General features: G+C 37.3%; 1 protein-coding gene across 1 annotated transcript; it reads right to left on the bottom strand.

The window, feature by feature from the left end:
* Window positions 1-14654: 14654 nt before the first annotated feature.
* On the bottom strand, window positions 14655-15461 carry LOC126793533 (uncharacterized). Its single transcript, XM_050520087.1, has one exon. It carries the CDS (start codon window positions 15459-15461, stop codon window positions 14655-14657), a length of 807 nt encoding a protein of 268 aa, XP_050376044.1.
* Between the last annotated feature and the right edge of the window lie 5881 nt (window positions 15462-21342).

Raw genomic sequence — 21342 nt, 5'->3', positions numbered from 1 at the left:
CGATGGTGCAGGGGATAGTTCTGCAGATGTAGATTAGTATAATTGGAGGGCTTACTCTGAAGATTGTCGAAGTTTATTTCTTCTATTTGTGGTGAGGATTGAGAGAATTTTACATTTCCATTTGTTATAATAAGCTGGTTATGTATTAATCAAATCGACTGAGTTGTACTATGAACTCAGTTTTGATACACTGTTACTCTAAGATAATTTCAATATATTTGAAATTGTTTTAGAGTTTTCGTGGCTCCGATTTCGAGTTTTATAATTCGAAATTTCGGGATTGTGACACAGGTAGTGTGACATGGGGGTGTGATAGTTAGTGTGACCAATAGTGTGATAGTGATAGGAGCAATTTGTGCGACGTTCTTAACATATTTTTACCTCTATTTGTACTTTGTTTAGCCCTTATTTTTATACTATTGAGTCATTGAGTCGTAGTAAGAGTTTTGGACGGTTGTGCTTCCATGGGTTAAAAACGCAGAATTGGTCTAGAGTCCTAGTTTGAGTAGGAATCATTGTAGAACTAGGAAACCTAGTTGGATTATGACTCTTCATCTTTCTACGTTTGGTCGCATTGGCGATATTTTGAGAGTCCTTCTTGCTTTAGGAATCATTTTTAGAGTAGAAAACGTATCATTTGGAAAAATCTTACTTAAACTTAAACTTTTATTCCGTAACTTTCCTAATCTTACTCTCATATCTAGTAACTTACTTAATCTTTTTATATGAATTATCTTGTCTTTTATTATTTTCAGATTGTACAATGAAGGAAAATAATAGAGAAAAAATCAAGCAAAGGAGGAAAATAAAGAAAGAATGAGACAACCAAAAAAAGGAGAAAAAGAAGGAATTTATCAAATGAGATTGCACCCACCAATGACAAAAATAAGTGAAAGAAAAAGAGAGAGAAAAAAGGAAGAGAATAAAAAGAGATAATACAAAAAAGAAAGAATGAGACACCTAAAAAGGAGAAAAAAAAAGGAATTTATCAAATGAGATTGCACCCACCAATGAAAAAAATAAGTGAAAGAAATTGAGGAGAAAAAGTTCAAGCTATAATATTCAAGGAGCCAAAACTCTTCTATAAATAACACATCATTCACAAAGAAAAATCATCACTTCTCATTAGCATTCAAGAGCCAAAACTCTACCAAAACACTACCATAAACTTCCCTCACAAATTAGCCAAGCCGTCCACCCCAAAACCATCATTATCTCCACTGAGTTTCACTTATTGCAGTCGTACCTCTAAAGTTCATACAACGTGTGATTCTCGCAACTCATCTTCATGATTTCGTCTATTTGTGTTAATCTACAATTCTTTGTCTATGAAGATTGTAAGTTGTTGTTTATGTGAAAATATTGATTTTGTATTTGTTTTAGAATTTTCAGATTGTATTTGATATGTTTTTGAGACTATGCCGAATCTATGTTCTTATAATTATTGAAGTTTGTATTTCTATTGTTGTGTTTTAATCATCTTTCTCATACTTTTAGATAATTTTTAGATATGTGCATATGAATTTAGTGCTTGGATGCAGTCCCTAAGATTGTGTTAGAGTGCTAGATTCATCAACCATATTGACATAAATCGAATCATGCCCTAAGTAGGTTCGGTTTGTGTTGATTAAAAGTGGTAAAAATTCTGAAAATTTGCATGTGAAACCATGATAGGTGACGCCACACATGAAACATGTCTCCAACAAAGATTTGGTGCTTAAATGTAATCTTGTTTGATTTCTACTCTAAGTGTTATTGAATTCGATTGCATGCAAATTTAGATTAGCCCCTAAGTCAATCAAAATTTCAAATGAAATCTTGCATGATTAGATGATCCTCTAAGGCTCTAATTGTATTAGTGTCTAAACAAATATGTAATTGGTCGAATTAGAATGCATGATAAGTTCGAACTTGTAATTATGTGGTGTAATGTTAAATTTGGTTTAAGTTTGTTAAAGAGAAGTCGATCATGTAAATAGTAATTTAGGTTTTATTTTAGTAGTTAATAATCAATCTCAAACCCCACATTATTTGTTAACACTAAAAGTTTAGAGTTCCCTTCAATTCCCCGGAAAGAAAGATCCCTGCTTATTCTATACTAACGATGATGTTTTACAGGGTTTATTATAGACGTTTTAATTAACGCAATATCAGATAGTGTGACATGGAGTGTGACAGTGGGTGTGACAGGTAATGTGACAGATAGTGTGATAGCGGGTGTGACATGTCGAGAGCGAATTTCTAAATATGTGAAATGATGTTAAAATTCAAAAAGTATTGATATGAGTATGCTCAGAACGAATAAAATAACTAGAATTAGAGAACCTTGAACTTCGGTTTCGCCAGAATTACTTGGAGCACCGCCATCGACGACCGTAGCCCTTTTGCAGGGGTTGTTGTGCCTTATACAGTGATCGGTTCAAAGTGGGTATGGTATCAAATGAAAGAGGAGAAATAGATCTTTCCAATGGTACCAACTACTTTCAAATCTATCGACGGACAACAAAGTAAGAAATGGCAAAACAATCAAGAAAATATTAAAAAGTGCCTTTTTTCTAATTTTGCTCTAAGATTGTTGACTATTTTCTAATTTTCATTGACCTTTTTATAATTAAAAATAAGTGATGACTTTTTTCTAATTAACAATGGGAGATAGAACCTTTTTCTAATTTTCCCTTTAATTTTTGTAAGTAAATGATTTAAATTATTACATCTCAGGCATAATCTTTCTCTCAGATGGTAAATCCATTTTTCTTTCCAAAACCTTTACTCAAATAGTTGACATTTCTATTACATGTTTTAGGGCATATCATATAACTGAGAAAAGTTGATGTGTGATAATACAGGATAATATTACTAGTAGCTGTTATTGGACAAGGGTAAGTTTAATTATTTCAACTACAGAACCTTACATCTTTTGATCGATTGGGACTACCATAGCACGTGATCCCCCCAAATTGAGGACCCTCGATCTTCCCTGGTCAGTTTGTCATGATAAGTGTCACACAGGTACAGTCGATACCAAAACTTTTTCCTTATGTGATGGCGCTAAGTAGCCTACACTACCTAACCAGCCTACCCACTTCTCTCACTCAATTGTCTATTGTACAGCGGAAACTATCTAATAAGCGAAAATGAGCATACAAGCAACACGCACACACACAACACAAGTGTTTACGGAAGTCCGCTCCCAACCTTTAACTCATTAAAGGATCAAGAAGATTACAACGAGTACAAAGAGTGCTTTCAACCTTAGTCTACCCAAACCCAATCTGCCTAGCCACTCACTTAGTGCGCATACACTAATCACTCAACCTAAGGGTACAATGAGGATACAATGAGGCTTACAGCCTTCGCAATTCCGACATGCCCTAATGGCCTAGCTCTCTATTGTGTTTCCCTCACCCTTATAATTGTTCTCTCCTTGCTTGTGTTCTCACAGTCTCTCGATTGTGATTACGTCCCTCTACATTCCCTCGTTACCAATGACAACCTCATTGGCCTAGGTTATGTTGCACTACAATTGTGCATGGCGGTTGACACCCCAACCGCCCTAGGGTGATGTGGCAGCCTGCATGCTTGCCAAGCAAGCCTTGTAACTGCCATGACACAACCCACTGACTTCCTTACCTTGCATGAGTAACTGCTGGTCCTATCTTCAAGCTTGAGTCACCACCTTGCATGAGTAATCACCCACTGACTTGGATAACTGCCCACTGCTTTGGTAACTGCCTTGGATAACTGCCCACTACTTGGTAACCTCCTTGGCTGCTTGATAACCGCCCACTACATGCTTGGTAACTGCCCACTGCATGTGAACTACTCAGTAACTGCCGTGTATGAGTCATGCATGCCCTTGCACGCCAAGTGTTGCAGCCTCTGCCGTCGACTTGCATGCACGCTGCGCGCACGCATGCTTGCTTGCTTGCCTACCTGTGCTTCCTGCCACCGTACCATTCCATGCATACTGCTGTCTTGTATCCATGCATATGATCAGTGCTAGCGAGGCTAATCTCTAGCCTATAGGTCTGCCTGCTCCATGCTAGCGAGGCTAACATCCAGCCAACTGCATGCCCAGTGCTTGTCGAGGTCTGCTGGCGAGGCTAATCTCCCTGCCGTGTCAGATCTGCCCACTTCCTTGCTGGTGAGGCTAATATCTAGCCTACAGGTTATTGGAAAATGGTTAGAAAAACCATTTAAAACCAAATTTCAATTGATTAATTTAATTAAGTTAAACTTATAATTAATCAAAGATGAACATGGATTTGAGTTCTTCATAATGAGGGCTACAAAATCATATGTTTGTTTGTGTAATTTGGTTTGTGGGTGAATAAGAAATTGTCACTCAAAGATGGCTACTTAGAATGAGGGGAAGGTGTTTGTCCCACATTGGAAAAGAGAAGTGTTGGAAAGACTTTATATAGAATCCATTGTGTATGGATTGTAAAGTGTGTAAGTCCCCTTATCCCCTCTCGCGCACGCGCAGGGGGGGTGCAAATTCCAGGTCACAAGGGAAACTCGTGTATGCCCGTGCGACCTGAGGGTGGGAACGCAAATTTCTTTTGCATTTCCGAAAATTCGGTTTTGACTTTTCAAAATCTCTTGATTGTTCAAATTCTTCTTTTGTAACAACTATGTTATTGTGTGTTATTGAGAGTTATAACAGAATTGAAATCAATGTTTGTAACATATGTAACTCATATATGTTATGATCTTTTGATTTCTATAACAGCCATCTTATTAATTGCTGATTGCAAATCCTCGCAGTATAAATAGCCACCATCCTTTTATTGTAAAAACATCCCATTCGAAACACAATCCTCTCCCACTCTCAAAGTTTTTAGTTTTTCTCTGGTGATAGATAGAGGTACCTTTTGAGTTCGTTGCGGGTTCTAGTTAGTAGTGCAACTTTCTAGAACTGTTTAGTCGTTGTATCCTAGGAGACAAGCGCCAATCATGCTTGCACTGGTAGAGGAAGCGTAAACGTCTTAAGGATAGTGTGGTATCACACACGTCTCGACTAGTTCTTCCTTCACCAATCGTTCGGTATTTTGGTTGATTTTATTTCCGTGTTCTTTGTTATTAAAATTACATGATTTGGTTTCTACTTTATAATTATTTATAATTCAGTTTATTAAATTATATATGCAATATATCACTGCTTTCTCCAACAATATTAAGACGTTTAATTTGATATTGCTTATATAATTTGTATTCGATATTTTTCTACAAATTTTTCAAGAAAACTTACACCTTGTGTGTGTGTGTGTTTCAGTTTCTGAAAATGACTAACGGAGAAAATTCTGGAAATGGCAAGGGACCTTTGGTGCCAACTGTGCCTACTGCCCCCGTTGTACCTGTCTCAGTATCCCATGTGGAAAAACCTGAGAAGTTCAACGGTTTGCATTTCAAGAGGTGGCATCAAAAGATGATGTTTTATCTGACCACTCTGAATCTGGCAAGATTTCTGACGGAGAATGCTCCTGAGTTCAAGGAAGATGACAAAGGCGATCAAGCAAAGATTACTGCTGTGAATGCATGGAATAATTTTGCCTACTTATGTAGGAATTATATCATGAATGGTCTAGCCGACTCATTGTACAATGTGTACATTAGCATGTGAATGGCAATGGAGCTATGGGAATCCTTGGAGAAAAAATATAAGACCGAGGATGCCAGCGCCAAGAAGTTTATCGTGTGCCGCTTCCTTGATTATAAAATGGTGGATTCAAAGACCGTGATGAGTCAATTCTCTGAGATTCAGCTAATCCTGCATGAGATTCACGCTGAAGGAATGCAGCTAGGTGAAAGTTTTCAAGTGGCATGTGCTATTGAAAAGTTACCACCTGTTTGGAAGGACTTCAAGAATTATTTGAAGCACAAGCGAAAGGAAATGACCATGGAGGATCTAGAGGTTAGGCTTCGCATTGAGGAAGACAACCGAGGATCCAAAAAGAAAACATGGATCAATGATGTCTCTGCCAAGGCAAACATGATGGAACATGGTCAAGGTTCTAAAAACAAGAAAGGCAAGTATCAAGGGTCCAAGCTGGGGCCGAAAGGAGGCATCTCCAAGAAGCCAGGGTTTGAAGGCAAGTGCTACAACTGTGACAAGACTGGTGACAAATCTGTCGACTGCAACAAACCAAAGAGGAACAAAAAGAGGGAGGCAAACCTGATTGAAGCCGTCAGTCAGGAGGTTGCTGACATGAACCTCTGTTGTATGATATCGGAGGATAGCATGGAAAAAGTCATTGATTATGATTGGGGACTAAATGAATTAGAGCTTTGGTATGACCAAGCTAAGTTTTTGGATTGATCTGTAGAACATAACTGAAATTATCGAATAAATTGATGTATGTTCTTAAAGTTTTTTTATGAGTATAAAACTCAGTGTTAACAAATATGTTTTGTCTGAAATTGATATATAGCCATGAGTGGTGGATTGTTTAAAATGACAATTGTCAGCCATGGGTGTTTTTTCACCTATGTGGATGATTCTTCCTAATTTATGGTAGCGAAGACTATAATATATGTCAATTAACATGCACAAATGTGAACTTGTGTAGAGACAAAACTGACTAGATCATCTTCCAAAGTGTTGAAAGAAACAATGAACCCCTTGATCTGATTCATACAGATGTGAGTGATTTAAAATCAACGATATCTAGAGGGAATAATAATTATTTTATTACCTTCATAGATGATAGCACGAAATATTGCTATGTGTATTTGCTAAAATGCAAAAGTGAGGCTATAGAGAAGTTCATTCTCTATAAAAATGAGGTTGAGAACTAACTCAACAAGAAAATTAAGGCACTAAGAAGTGACCGAGGGGGTGAGTATGAATCGCCATTTGCTGTGATTTGTGCTCAGAATGGGATTATACATCAAATGACTGCTCCATACTCACCACAATCTAATGGTGTAGCAGAACGCAAAAATCGTACTCTAAAGGATATGATGAATGCTATGCTACTTAGTTCTGGGATGCCACCCAACATGTGGGGAGACGCGATTCTCACGGCAAATTACCTTTTAAATAAGATATCCAAAATGAAAGAAGAGAAAACTCCATATGAGTTATGGAAAGTGAGAAAACCATCCTACAAATACTTAAAAGTATGGGGATGTTTGGCAAAAGTAAAAATTTCTAAACCTAAAAAGGTGAAGAATTGGCCTAAAACAGTTGATTGCATCTTTATTAGATATGCACATAACAGTTCGGCTTATCGATTCCTAGTCCACGATTCGAATATTCCTGAAATCCATAAGGATACGATAATGGAATCGAGGAAATGTATTTCCACGGAAGTCTAGAGAGGAATTTAATTCTTCCAAACGGGCACGTGAAGACAACCGAGCCGAAACTGATGATGCTCAAGATCAAGAATCTCAGTCGGAGTCCGAATCTGAGTCTGAGGCTGAGGTTGAACCTAGACGAAGAAAAGGGCAAGGACCGCAAAATCCTATGGACCTGACTTCCTGTCATATATGGTTGAAGGTGATCCCCGTACCTACAAAGAGGCAGTAAGGTCTAGTGATAGTCCTCTGTGGAAAGAAGCAATCAAAAGTGAGGTTGACTCTATCATGCAAAATCACACTTGGGAATTAGTGGATTTGCCACTTGGGTGTAAGCCTTTGACTTCCAAATGGATTTTCAAAAATAAATTAAAAGATGATGGGTTAATAGACAAATACAAGGCTAGACTTGTTATTAAAGGCTATAGTCAAAAAGAGGGTTTGGATTATTTTGACACTTATTCTCTTGTGACGAGAATAACATCCATACGGATGGTACTTTCAAGTGCAGCGTTGCGCAAACTTGAAGTACACCAAATGGATGTAAAGACGGCTTTCCTAAATGGAGATGTAGAAGAAGAAATCTACATGGAACAGCCAGAAGGTTTTTCTACTCCTTTTCAGAGTAAGAAGGTGTGCAGATTGGTTAAGTCATTATATGTCTTAAAACAAGCACCAAAACAATGGCATGAGAAATTTGATAATGCCATGATCACCAGTGGATTTAGAATAAATGAAGGTGATAAGTGTGTATATGTCAAAGACACTGAAAATGGATATATCATACTGTCTGTATGTGGATGATATGCTTATAGTTGGGAGCAACGATAAGATGATCAAATCCACTAAAGACATGTTAAATTCTAGGTTTGACATGAAAGACTTGGGACTTGCTGATGTCATTTTAGAAATTAAAATTACGAGAACATCAGAAGGGCTTGTGTTGAATCAAACACACTATGTGGACAATATTCTTGGGAAATTTGACAAGGAAGGTTCTGAAATTGTCAGAACTCCTGTAGATTTGAATCTACATTTGTCCAGGAATAAAGGTGAAAGTGTTTCTCAATTAGAGTATTCAACAATAATTGGTAGTCTAATGTACTTAACAAGTTGTACAAGACCAGATTGGAAGAGTACATAAGCTAAGTAGGTACACGAGTAATCTTGGAGCTATGCATTGGCAAGCGATTGGAAGAGTACTCAAATACCTAAGGTATACTCGTACCTATGGGTTGCACTACACATCATACCCACCTGTTATAGAAGGGTTCAGTGATGCGAACTGGATATCTGACATGAAATACTCAAAGTCTACTAGCGGATATTTATTTACGCTAGGGGGTGCAGCCGTGTCCTGGAGGTCCTCAAAACAAACAGTTATAACTAGATCCACAATGGAGTCTGAGTTTGTAGCACTAGACAAATGTGGGGAGGAAGCAGAATGGTTACGCCAGTTCATAGAGGACATTCCTGGATGGACAAAACATGTGCCCGCGATTGGTATACATTGTGATAGTCAATTTGCAATTATCAGGGCACAGAGCAAGATGTATAATGGTAAGTCTAGACACATTCGTCGAAGATATAATATCATTAGACAACTACTCTCAACTGGAGTTATCTCTATAGACTATGTAAAGTCTAAGGATAATATTGTTGATCCCTTAACCAAATGGTTAAACAGAGAGTTAGTTGAAAAATCTTCGAAGGGAATGTGACTAAAACTCATTGGAAATTAAAAATAACTACAGTGGATACCCAACCTAGCTGACTGGAGATCCCAAGATCTAGGTTCAAAAGGGAAAACCAAATTGTGGAGATTAGTTCGGATCAGTGTGGGGAGTTCCCCAAATCCATTCCTATGATAAAAAACACGGATACCCGTAAGGATGAGGTTAAGCTAAAACTTTTAATGATTCTTATGTGTCGAGAAATCGAGCAGAGTAATGCGGGTTACTCTTAATTAAGAGATCACATATACAAGAGAGAAGTATGGCCGCTTCTAGGAGAATTAATGAGGGCATAACTCTTATCAAACTACTTGCAGAACCAGGCGTGTGTTCCATGGCCAAAATGGGCACAAAAATGAGAACCGAAGTGTACCGGGAGACTCATGTGTGAAGTATGTCATCATTTACACAAATGACGAATAGTTCAAAGACATCGCGTCTACTATTTAGTTAGTAAAGTAAACATACTTTTATAAGGGAAGGTTCAAAGGGTCAAACCTAGCTATCCTATATAGGTTTCAACCGTAGAAATCTATCACCAAATTCTATTGAGTCGTTGGTGGCCAATTTCATTCATGTGGGGAATTGTTGGAAAAATGGTTAATAAGCCATTTAAAACCAAATTTTAATTGATTAATTAAATTAAGTTAAACTTATAATTAATCAAAGATGAACATAGATTTGAGTTCTCCATAATGAGGGCTACAAGATCATATGTTTGTTTGTGTAATTTGGTTTGTGGGTGAATAAGAAATTGTTACTCAAAGATGGCTACTTAGAATGAGGGAAATGTGTTTGTCCCACATTGGAAAAGAGAAGTGTTGAAAATACTTTATATAGAATCTATTGTGTATGGATTGTAAACTGTGTAAGCCCCTTTATACCCTCTTGCGCACGCGCAGGGGGGGTGCAAATTCCAGGTCACAAGGAAAACTCGTGTATGCCCGTGCGACCTGCGGACACGAATGCAACACCGAATTGAGGGTCGGAACGCAAATTCTTTTTGCATTTCCGAAAATTCGTTTTGGACATTTCAAATTCTATTGACTGTTTAAATTCTTCTTTTGTAACAACTGTGTTATTGTGTGTTATGGAGAATTATAACATATTGAAATAAGTGCTTGTAACATATGTAACTCATAAATGTTATGATCTTTTGATTTCTATAACAGCCATCTTATTCATTGTTGATTGCAAATCCTCACTGTATAAATAGTCATCATCCTTTCATTGTAAAATCATCAATTCGAAACACAATCTGCTCTCTCACTCTCAAAGTTCTTAGTTGTTCTCTGGTGATAGAAAAAAGTACCTTTCGAGTTTGTTGAGGGTTCTAGTTAGTAGTGCAACTTTCTAGAACTGTTTAGTCGTTGTATCCTAGGAGACAAGCGACAAGCATCCTTGCACCGGTAGAGGAGGCGTAAACGTCTTAAGGACATTGTGGTATCACACACATCTCGACTAGTTCTTCCATCACTGTTTCTCTAACAGTTATTTCTCTCTCTACTAGCTCTATGCATTGCATCTTCTTTCTGCGATTTGGAGTCTGCTTGTTTCTGTTCGTAGGGTCATAGATTCATATGAATAACAATGAAAGAAAAGTCTAAATTTAGGTGCTTGGAGCGTAATCAAAGTGTAGAACATCAAGATAATAGCTCCGGATACTTCCCTAGCTAGGGCCGGGACACAATCTAACAAACAAGTAATATTGCCTATTGCCGACCAGGCAACCATACTAGGTTTTCCGCAACAAAACATCCTCACCTGCTCGAGAGGTAGGATCGCTTTGTGGGGGGGGGGGGGCACGACTGATGTTCATAATATATAAGGCTAACTTGATAAGGACCAAAAATGGAAGGATAAATAGAGATGTGGAGTTTTGAACCATATAACCTATTTAAAGACAACTGAAGGAGGTATATACAGCATTGACCATAATTCACGAAACAGAATACATTTTAGATTTTAACCCAGAAAATTAATTTTTCCTCACCAGAAACCACCAGCAACATTAATATATTCAACACAGATACATTGCATATGCAACTAACTACCTATTGACAGTGAATACGCATTCATCTTTCTCATTTTTTTTATCATAGACATAGCTAGATCGTATTTATCTTCCTTACCCAACTGAGTGTATGTCGCAAGTACGTACCATGCATCCCATCATTTAATTTGATCAATGTTATTAGGTCAGTGAAATTCAATGAATAGAAATAAAGAGATGGTCGGAGTTTGATGGTGGTAGCTAGATAAGCTACAGGCAAGTGTGTCAGTAGTAGTATTATTGAGTAACAAGTCTCTTCCGAACCACATCGAACCAGAGAAAAGAAACATGCAGTTAATACAGTTAATGTAGACAACTCGATCGTAAATGTACTTATTTCTATGTTAAAACCATTCTTCAAAATGTCAAATTCTTTGGTGGGTTTTAATAACATGCAGTTAATATACGACAATTCCCTACGTAGTTACTTTGGGTTCAGAAGAGGTTCTGGATTTGTCAATTGTCATATAATCCATAGTTCGTGGATATACATAGTTTGAAACCTGGGCTCATTGTTTAACGCTGCTCATTGATTATATAAGGCTGGCTGAAGGTGGTGCCACGATACTGACGATATTACTTATTGGCAGCGAAATGGAACCAAATTAAGAGGTTGCGACCTTGGTGGAGCCGGAGGACTGGAGGAGCTGCTACCTCAATAATAGTAACATGCATGCAAAACCAAATGAGCATTAGAAGGAGGAAATGCGCTCATTTGTACAGATCGAGGATAATTGTTGCATGTTAATCAAATTGAACACATTATATCAAGGGACCTCTAGACCTTCGCTATATATAGTTTCCTCTATATGTAACAGAAATCAAACAACTTAATTGCACTAAGATGGAGTTTGACATGGATACAAGAAATGGGGATCACTACTGAAGAACACGTATTTAATGTCTTGCTGGAACAAAGAATGATCTTTTTTCAACAGCTAGCTCTTCACTTCATAATTGTTTTTCAAGTCTTACTAAGAAATGTTGTAGATTTCTTGGCCGGTTTCATATTCACCTATAATGTTTCAGTACTTGCCTCTCACGCCAGACGCAAATGAGGTACGTACTCAATAGGTTGAAATTATTTCTATATATGAAAAGGAACCTAGCTAGTCTGATGAGTACTTTGATCTCTAAGAGTATCTTCAACTGGCAAAATTTCTCTAAAATGAAGAAACAAATGCTAAAATCTCTAAAAATATTTATGCTCAAACTTCAATAGTTTCTCCATTTTACATATTTTTGCATTTATTACAAGTGAATAAAATGTTATATAATCATATTTTTATAATCATAAATTATTTTATATATTTAATTTACTAGTTTGAAATAAATAATTCTAGTTTTTTCTTGTTTTGATTGGTTATTATTAAAACTTGAGTTATTGGAGAAAGTGTAGCATTCAATGCTCTTACTTCTGCAAAAATTTACAAATTGCTATAAATTTGGAGAATTTCTCATTCTTTCTCATTCATTTTTCTATTTTGGAGAATGTGATGTATAATGTGTTGGAGTGAGAAAAACCCAATATTCTCTTTAAAAAAAAAATTTCTCCAAAACATCAAAACTATTGGAGATGCCCTAACACCCGTGTGCATATGTATAGACCCTCTATGTTCTAACTAGTTATTAATTCGATTGAAAAGTTATAAGTTATAACTACTCAGTTCCTATTTGCAGGGAATTGAATGCAGGCAACTACAATTCTACATACCTAGCTACCCCATCGATATATATTAGTGATCTTGTCATTATTTGTGTGTATATATATTTATATATAATATGCATGAAGGAAATTTTTCGCCCACTCCTATCATGTCCATCACATACACGCCGTATAAAAAAATGTCAAGTACAATTTTTCTTAACAAACTTATAACTATAGTTTTTATAAAGGACACTTGTAATTTATTTGTGAGGTGGTCATGAGATGGGTACAATATAAGTGAGCGATAAATTTGTTTCCAAATATGCATATGCATCATCAATATTTAAAGCAAAACCAAGTACCTTAAATTTAAACAATCATCTCAATATTTTAGCTAAACCCTAAACCCAATAATCTTGTTTTTTTTTGTATGATCAAGGTTCAAAATATCGGTATCGGTAGATATCATTTTTTTGAAAAATTGAGATATCGGATATATCAGAGATATATCAGGAATATTAGAAAAAAAATATCATTCATGTTCCGAATTTATTTATTTATTTATTTATTAACTTAATTTATCTAGTACTAGAAAATGATTCTAGGTGCTTAAATAGACGCATGTTGGTCAACAAAACTACAATACTCTGCCCAAGACATACGAGCCATATCGTACGAATTATAATGGTTAATATGATAGTCATATACCTCTTTCGAGTTGCCGATAGTTTTTCCGAGAATAAGATAGTAAAGATGAATCCAACTCGATGATTGATCATATACTTCTCTAAACTGACCATAATCGTAAATATGATAACCAGATTAATACTTGACTTCATGTGATTCGTTTGACGTCTCACTGTGCTCTGTGCCCAAACTGATAAAATAAAAACTTAAAACAAAATGAAATATTGTGATCATCAATGCTCCTCATATCCTCCTCCCGCACCTATTCTGCTGTTGTGCACCAAGATCACCTGCTCTAGATCCATGATCCTCATATTTGGTAGCATGATCAAAATTACTTTCACAAATAAATTGCTCAAATCCTCCACCTACATAAGATTGTCCATATTTAAACAGTGTATCTCCACCACCTTGTCGACTACCACCACCACCATCATCATTTGAACTATCTTGAGTTGCAATGCCGCCCCACACACTAGCATTATTAGTGTACTCTAATTTCTTTCACAAGTAAAAGAGGAAGCCGTTTGTGCTAAAATACGTATGACAATTTTTAAGTGAAATTTTTCAGATATTTCTCCAAAATATCGAAAATATAGTAAATATTAGAAAAATATCGGAGATATTTTATATTATTGGAGAAATATCTCAGATACGAAAAATAATAATATATTTACCCATAAGATATATCATTTTTTTAAATGAAGATATCAGATGATATATTGGAAATATTGGGGAGATTTTGAACCTGGGTAATGATAAATTCATTGAAAAAGAACCCAATAAAAGGGAACAAGGAACAACAACAAGGAAATGAAACAACACACAGCAAACTAGAAAGAAACAAAGCAAACCAAACTAAACCCAATAATCTTGAAGCCTCGCTCTACAAACTAAATAGTTAGATCGTAGCCCGACATGCATTAATGTTTAACTTCAGTAACAACAACTGCTGCAACACATGATGGACCAGATATTTGGTCGACGTACAATTCAACCTGGCGAAACAATTATTGTTAGAGATCTTTATGATGATCTAGGATTAATAAAATAAGTTGCTCAATTGTAGAATAAAAAATAGCAAGATATAATTCATGTTACAGAAGTGACTCTATAACATAAGACTCAAGAGAGAATACGAAGTACTAGTCCATGATCGATTATGAATGGTTGATCTTGAATTCGGGTTTTCTGCACGTATGATCGATTGTTCTGAATATTCTAGAATGACCTAGATATCTTTCTTGGAGGTACCATAACTCTTGGAATGGAAGTCCATAAACAAAACCAGGAGGGAAACGTAGAAGAAGATGTTGAAGCACCATCCCCAGATCCCAGAGCAACCACACTCCCTGTTGAAATGATAGTAGAGCATCCACACCAACCCGACGAAGCTGGACATGAACTGAAATATCTGAAACTCAGTCACTCTTCTCTTCCACTTGGGCCTCGCTCCGAGAGTCGACAGCAGGTAGTAAGTGTACATGACCACGTGGACGGAGGCGTTGGCGACGATGACGGCCGGGAAGAGAGACTGGGAGGTGTGGAGCCAGAGGTAGCACATGAGCAGCACCATGGTGTGGTGGTACACGTGGAGGAAGGTGAGACGGTGGAAGGAGCCGCTGACGATGATGAGGAGGGTGTCGACGAACTCGTAGATTTTCGAGAGGTAGAAGATGTACGCCCAGAAGAAGAGAGGCCCAGTCGGCGGGGTTTTTGGCGGCAGGCAGATGATCCAGAAGGGGTAGGGCGCGTGGGAGAAGATGGTAACTAACGAACCCACGGACATGATGAATGACCACACCAGCAGGACTACGTTGTGAGCGACAGTTACCGGCTTGAGACGGCGGGGCTTGATGAGCGGGAGGGGGATGTTGGAGAGGAACAGAGTCAGGGCAAGGTAGGAACCAATGGTGACGGCAAGGAATAGTGGAGTAGAGCACGGAGTTTCCCCCGGGATCCATTTGAAGTTGAGGATTGTGGGATGCTTAACCAGCCAGTATTGGAAGGTGCTCTTCATGGTCACGTTGCCGTCCATTGGTTGTGAGACTCACGCGCCGCCGTGGTTTGAGTAACACTATTAGCTAGGTTAGGAAATATGGATGAGCTTGGGAAGTGGGAAGAATGGAAGGGGATTTATCTAAGCCAGCAGAGATCCTTGTAGTCGATGAAGGGTCCCCACCAGGGGAGGGCTCAGTAGTAGTCTGAAGCTGGAAGTTATGAAACACTGAATCGTCGCCTACCTCATGTCCCTCCAATTACTGCTTGATCTATTCCATTTAAGTTTCAGCTGAAGTACATTATGAGGAACCTAGCTACCATAGGCTCCTTGCTCTCAAAACCCCGTTTCAACTAGAAATTCGAGTTAATATATTATACATCGAATGTTATACATCTCATATTCCATAGTTATAAAAAAAAATTTTAACTCAATTCATAAAATAATATCAATAATAAAATATATAACATATATTGATTTAGAGTAGAATTTTCCAAAATATTCAGAAAGAAATTGAACTTTAACTTTAATGAAGTTGATCTGCCTCGTGTGTTTCAATTGAGAGTTTTACATCGAGGTTGTTGAGTTGTCAGTTCAATGAATATGAAATGATATGTCCTACGTCGTTGTTCCTTTTTTTTTTTGTGTATAACTACAAGCTGCTACCTCATTCTATATATATTTCCCGACACGTTTTGCTTAAATTTGAGTAACGGATCACTCAGTTTACGTGAGATAATCTTGTAGGCTAGCTTCTTCTAGTTGTTTTTTCTTCTCTTCTATTTTTCACTTCTTCAACAGATCGCTGGATTATTCGGAAAGAATAATCTACGTTAAGAAGTTGTACGTGTGACATCGCCCGATCGAGAAGCTAAGCTGAGGCTCAGTGTACGTCGTTGAGCTCAGATTGAGTTGTGGCGCGGCTGAGGCATTTGTAGGCCTGGTAAATTTTAAAGATGGCATTAGCAGGTGCTCCTGCATTCTACGAATATCTTCGACGTGTGATAGGCATGGCGGATATGTGTTAATACTACCCCCTGAATTAGGTGATCTCTGACTTAATCTCCTCCTATTCTGGCTGCCGGACCGGTGGCCATAGCCCTAGCGAGCCTAGCTAGTAGGCAATCCGGTCCAGTAACCTTACTACATGCATGTGTATCACCATTAACGCTACTGACGGTGGCTCACCTAAATGACAGACGTTATGCGCTGACGTACATTCCCACATTAAAAGAATAGCTAGACACATTTCTCAATGGATCTATAAATAGGTTGTCTAAACCACCTAAAAGAGATAACGTATTCTTAAGTCCTTAACTCACGAACTTATTCTGAACCGGATTCTAACTTAAGCTTTAGAGAGTCAAAGGTCGGCACACCGCTAGCCCTTTGATTTTGACTTGTGTTGTGTGCAGATCCCACTGAGTTGAAATATCAGAATACAAGACTACCTAGAAATTGGGTTCCCCGGATTTAACCTCCCGTAACAATATGTCTTATGATAAACGAATTAATCTCATCATTCTCATGCATGCGGTGGTTGTATCACTTTATGAAGAACACTTGCATTCCTCCTGGTCTATGATTGTTGTGGCATCAGAAAGTCTAAACCCTATGTCTGTTATTTCATTGGCAATAGAGGTTACAAGCACAATATAGTATTGTACTTTTCTTCTGATTTGGTCAACATATATATATAATTATATACAGTCCCTATCGCTTCTCTCTGAAATTACAGGGTGAAGTTCGAATTTTAGCACACTTTTTGTCAATTTTTTTCACCATAAGCGATTCAATATTTAAGTATGCTATTCAAGATCATCTTTACAAAATTTCATCTAATTCGGACATCGTTAAGATATTGAAATTAGATTAAATCAATTAATGAATTAAAACTGTTCAACATGAACCGTTCGTGTAAATCTCAATTTTGAAAGCTCAAATCATTGTCAAATTGGATGAAACTTTGTAGAGATGATCTTAAATAGCATACATAAATATTGAATAGCTTATGGTGAAAAAATCTGACCGAAAAATGTGAAAAAATTAGAACTTTACATACAGTCTCTATCCAGAGTGAAGCTTCACTCTGAAATTTCAGAGTAAAGTTCTAATTTTTTCACATTTTTCGGTCAGATTTTTTCACCATAAGCTATTCAATATTTATGTATGCTATTTAAGATCATCTCTACAAAGTTTCATCCAATTTGACAATGATTTGAGCTTTCAAAATTGAGATTTACACGAACGGTTCACGTTGATCAGTTTTAATTCATTCATTGATTTAATCTAATTTCAATACCTTAACAATGTCCGAATTAGATGAAATTTTGTAGAGATGATCTTGAATAGCATACCTAAATATTGAATCGCTTATACTGAAAAAATTTGACCAAAAAGTGTGCCAAAATTGGAACTTCACTCTGAAACTTCATAGTGAACCTTCACTCTAGATAGGGACTATATATATATATATATATATATATATATATATATATATATATATATATATATATATATATATGGGCTACAAAATTCTATTCTTTCCATGAATTTTGCATGCATTAGCCAAGTTCGGTAGTTGACATACAAATTTCCAATGATCGTAATTATGTTGGGAGCACATCGAGCTCATTATTACTCGAAATAAATCCTTAGGCCGGTTTCGCGCCAGTGTGACATGAACCCTTAGGCCGGGAACTCATCTCTATCCGCGGAGGCCGCAGCTCTGCTGGTTGATGCGGTGACTTCCTTAGTCCTTCCTGTGCTGAGTGATAGTGTAGACCAGATCGTCTGGAACAAAAGCTCTCTGCATCAGACTCTCAATGAAGAAGAACGGAGCTAGAGTATGAGAATTTATAAATTGTATAAACGTTCTGCAAGAATGGAGTATATATAAAAAGTTGCATCAACCTTTTTTTAAATAAAAATGATATCAGTGCCTCAATTAACTTCAGTGGCAAGCCCAAGTTGATACCTATACTTACAGAACACACCCAAACTTCAATTTCCCTACCGGCGTGATACTTATATTTGTTTTCACTTCACGGAGCCGTCGAAAATGACATAGCATGCGCATTGGTTCGGGCTCAAATGACAAAAATAATTTTTTTTAGTCGTGAAACATAATTTCACAGAAGCCACAAGGCAACGGGGGCCCAAATAAAACCATGGTTAGGTAATCAAGTCTCTCAAAGTCATTAAATCTACTAAGACTTAAGACATGAGAAATACATTAAAAGAAAAGCTAAAACTAAAAATAAGGCCCAAATAGCAAAAAAAAACAAACCCTAAACAAAATTATATCTTCAACTCCATCTTGCAGCCGCCATAGTAGATTTGTCATCAGAGCTCCGACAGAAATCGCGAGCTTGAGATGGTAACCGAAGGTGGTCTGCAGAGGTGAGGATACAGACAGAGCCGCCATACATTCTCCAGTCGACTGACTACGAGAAAATCTCATATAAAACAACAACCAAACTAAATTAGAACTCAATAACCAAATTTGAAATCTCAAGAGGTGGTTGCAAGTGATGACGAAATCTTCCATTGTAGGCCAAGGTAGAGAATAAGATGTAGGTTTGTTCATGGTTTGATAATCTTGAGAATCAAAGAGAGTGGAAAATCTGAAAATTACCATGAGAACATATATGAAAGTAAACCTGAAAAATTAAGATCTGAGGTTTACAAACATATCTATCCACTGGAGATAAAAAAATGTAAAGGGAAAACTAAATAAAATCATCACTAGGTGTAAGGAATCACCACAGAGAATGAAGAGTCACCACAAGGGTGGGAAAAAAAGCTATAAAAGCTTGAGAAAGAGGGTGTTTGAATAAAGATGGCCTCCCCGCTCTTAAGCCGAAGAGCTCGATCCGGATGGATCAAGATTTAGGCAAGAGAGGGGAGGAGGTGTTTCAGATGGGGTTTCTCTCTCCCGTGCACGTCTCTTTGGGTTTCTGATACGTCTGCCTACCTTTCCTCGCAAAAATGATATTGATCCCAAAGGGGTAAATTCAAAACTATTGTGATACCAAAACTTCAATTTCTCTACGGGCATGATGCACACACACACAATGAATTTGGTCGACCCATAGGATTATATATGTACTAAGGCTCGATTGTTGGGAATTCTATTACCGTTTTGGATTCTTGGAATGAATGTTATCATTATTTGTTAAATGAATATTTTCAATATTTTCAACTTTCAGACATTCGTTAGACTGCTGGTTTTCGGGGTTTAGGGTCAAGCATTTTCTAGGTTTAGGGACGACCCTCCCCTGTTCCAGGGCCTATCTGGATTTCGAATTGATTCCAATGTCGGTGTCTATAACCACCCCTGTACCCATATCGAAGCCATTACTGTCGGTACCCATTGCCAAAGGCGGACCCAATGTCTAAACTTTATCTGACAGTTTTTAAGTAAGTGAATAAAATACTCCCATAAAATTATCTTGGGTCTGCTCTCTCTCTAAATTTACCCGGCTTTTCTGGTTTTTTTCAACGTGGTCTCTCAAAATTTACCGGGCTGGAGCTTGGTTAGCTCTCATGTAGGTCCGCCACTGCCCATTGCCCTGAGCTCAAACCATAACACCCACCCCAACATTACCAGGTCGTTCCGATCAGAGCTGCAACACCTCCCTCAACTCCGTCCACTTCCGCCTCCACCTCCACCTCGCCTACAATCCCAACTCCCTTGCAACCCATGTCATATCCTCCTTCATGTCATAGCCAAATTAGCAAAAGTAATGTAAATCAGACGTGGGCATCATGTTGGTAGGGAAATTGAAGTTAGGGTATCATATTAGTAGTTTTGGAAGTATGGGGAATCAACTTAGCATTGCCACTAAAGTTGAGACATTGATGCTGAATCTTCAAACAACTAAGATCTAGTTTGGTATAGTTTTCCAATTAAAAAAATAATTTATATGATGTTTTAAACGTTACTACATTGTGTGTTAAAATGTAAATCAACTGAAAATAACTGTTGTAGAGAAAATGGAATGAATCTACTCATCTCATTGATAATCCCCTTTATATAAGGGTCAAGATTACAATAGAAATAAATGGTAATTACAATGGCAATTAAGGCTACATAATGGTGATTGATCCGTTACATCCGTTGACCATAAACGTCATTAACTTATTCCTTTATTTGCTTTAACGAAGGCACACTAATGGTGTTTTTCCTTCAACACTCCCCCTTGTGCCGAGTTTAAAGATATAATGGTGCATAAGATGTTGCCTCATTAAAAACCTTGCCAAGTAACAAAACCCAATGGGAGAAAATAAAATCATGGTCGAATGAGAAAAGAGCACAACGCACCTATTACATTTAAGATTAACATATATGTGCTAGACTCCCCCTGATGTCTGCACCTCCCCCTGATCTTTACATTAATCATGGGAGTTTTGATAACTTTTACATATTTAATGATGCATCTTATTTGGTACGTGTTTCTTTACGCTAAATGTGTAACGACGTGAATATAATTCATTCTCATCATTTCATTTTATCTTTTCTTTATAGGGACTATAAACATAAACCTTTAGGTATTTGTTGTTGCGTGGGCGCTAAGCTATACATCGAATGAGAGGTCGAGTCAAGTATATTGTGTTAAGTTCAATAATGCGTCTTTGCACTTGTATATGGAATCTCATTTCCTGACACTTATTTGCCATCTTTCACTTAGACGAAAACGGATCTATCTTTAAAGACTTCGACTGATCCTGGGAGCTATGGAAGCCTCACTTTTTACATTTAGAGTGCTTAAAAGCCGATTGATGGTTAATCATCAATATTACAGTCCTCAAGATCCATTTTGAGACTGTGTCTTCCCAATGATCTTTTTCATTCTCGACTTAGGATTTGTAATGGCGACATCTTTTTAGTTCATCAAAAGACTCTGCAAATCCATAT

Source organism: Argentina anserina, chromosome 5 (genome assembly GCF_933775445.1).
Source record: "Argentina anserina chromosome 5, drPotAnse1.1, whole genome shotgun sequence".
Taxonomy (NCBI): Eukaryota; Viridiplantae; Streptophyta; class Magnoliopsida; order Rosales; family Rosaceae; genus Argentina; species Argentina anserina.
The sequence above is the reverse complement of the archived record's forward strand: the minus strand, read 5'-3'. Positions and strand labels throughout refer to the sequence as shown.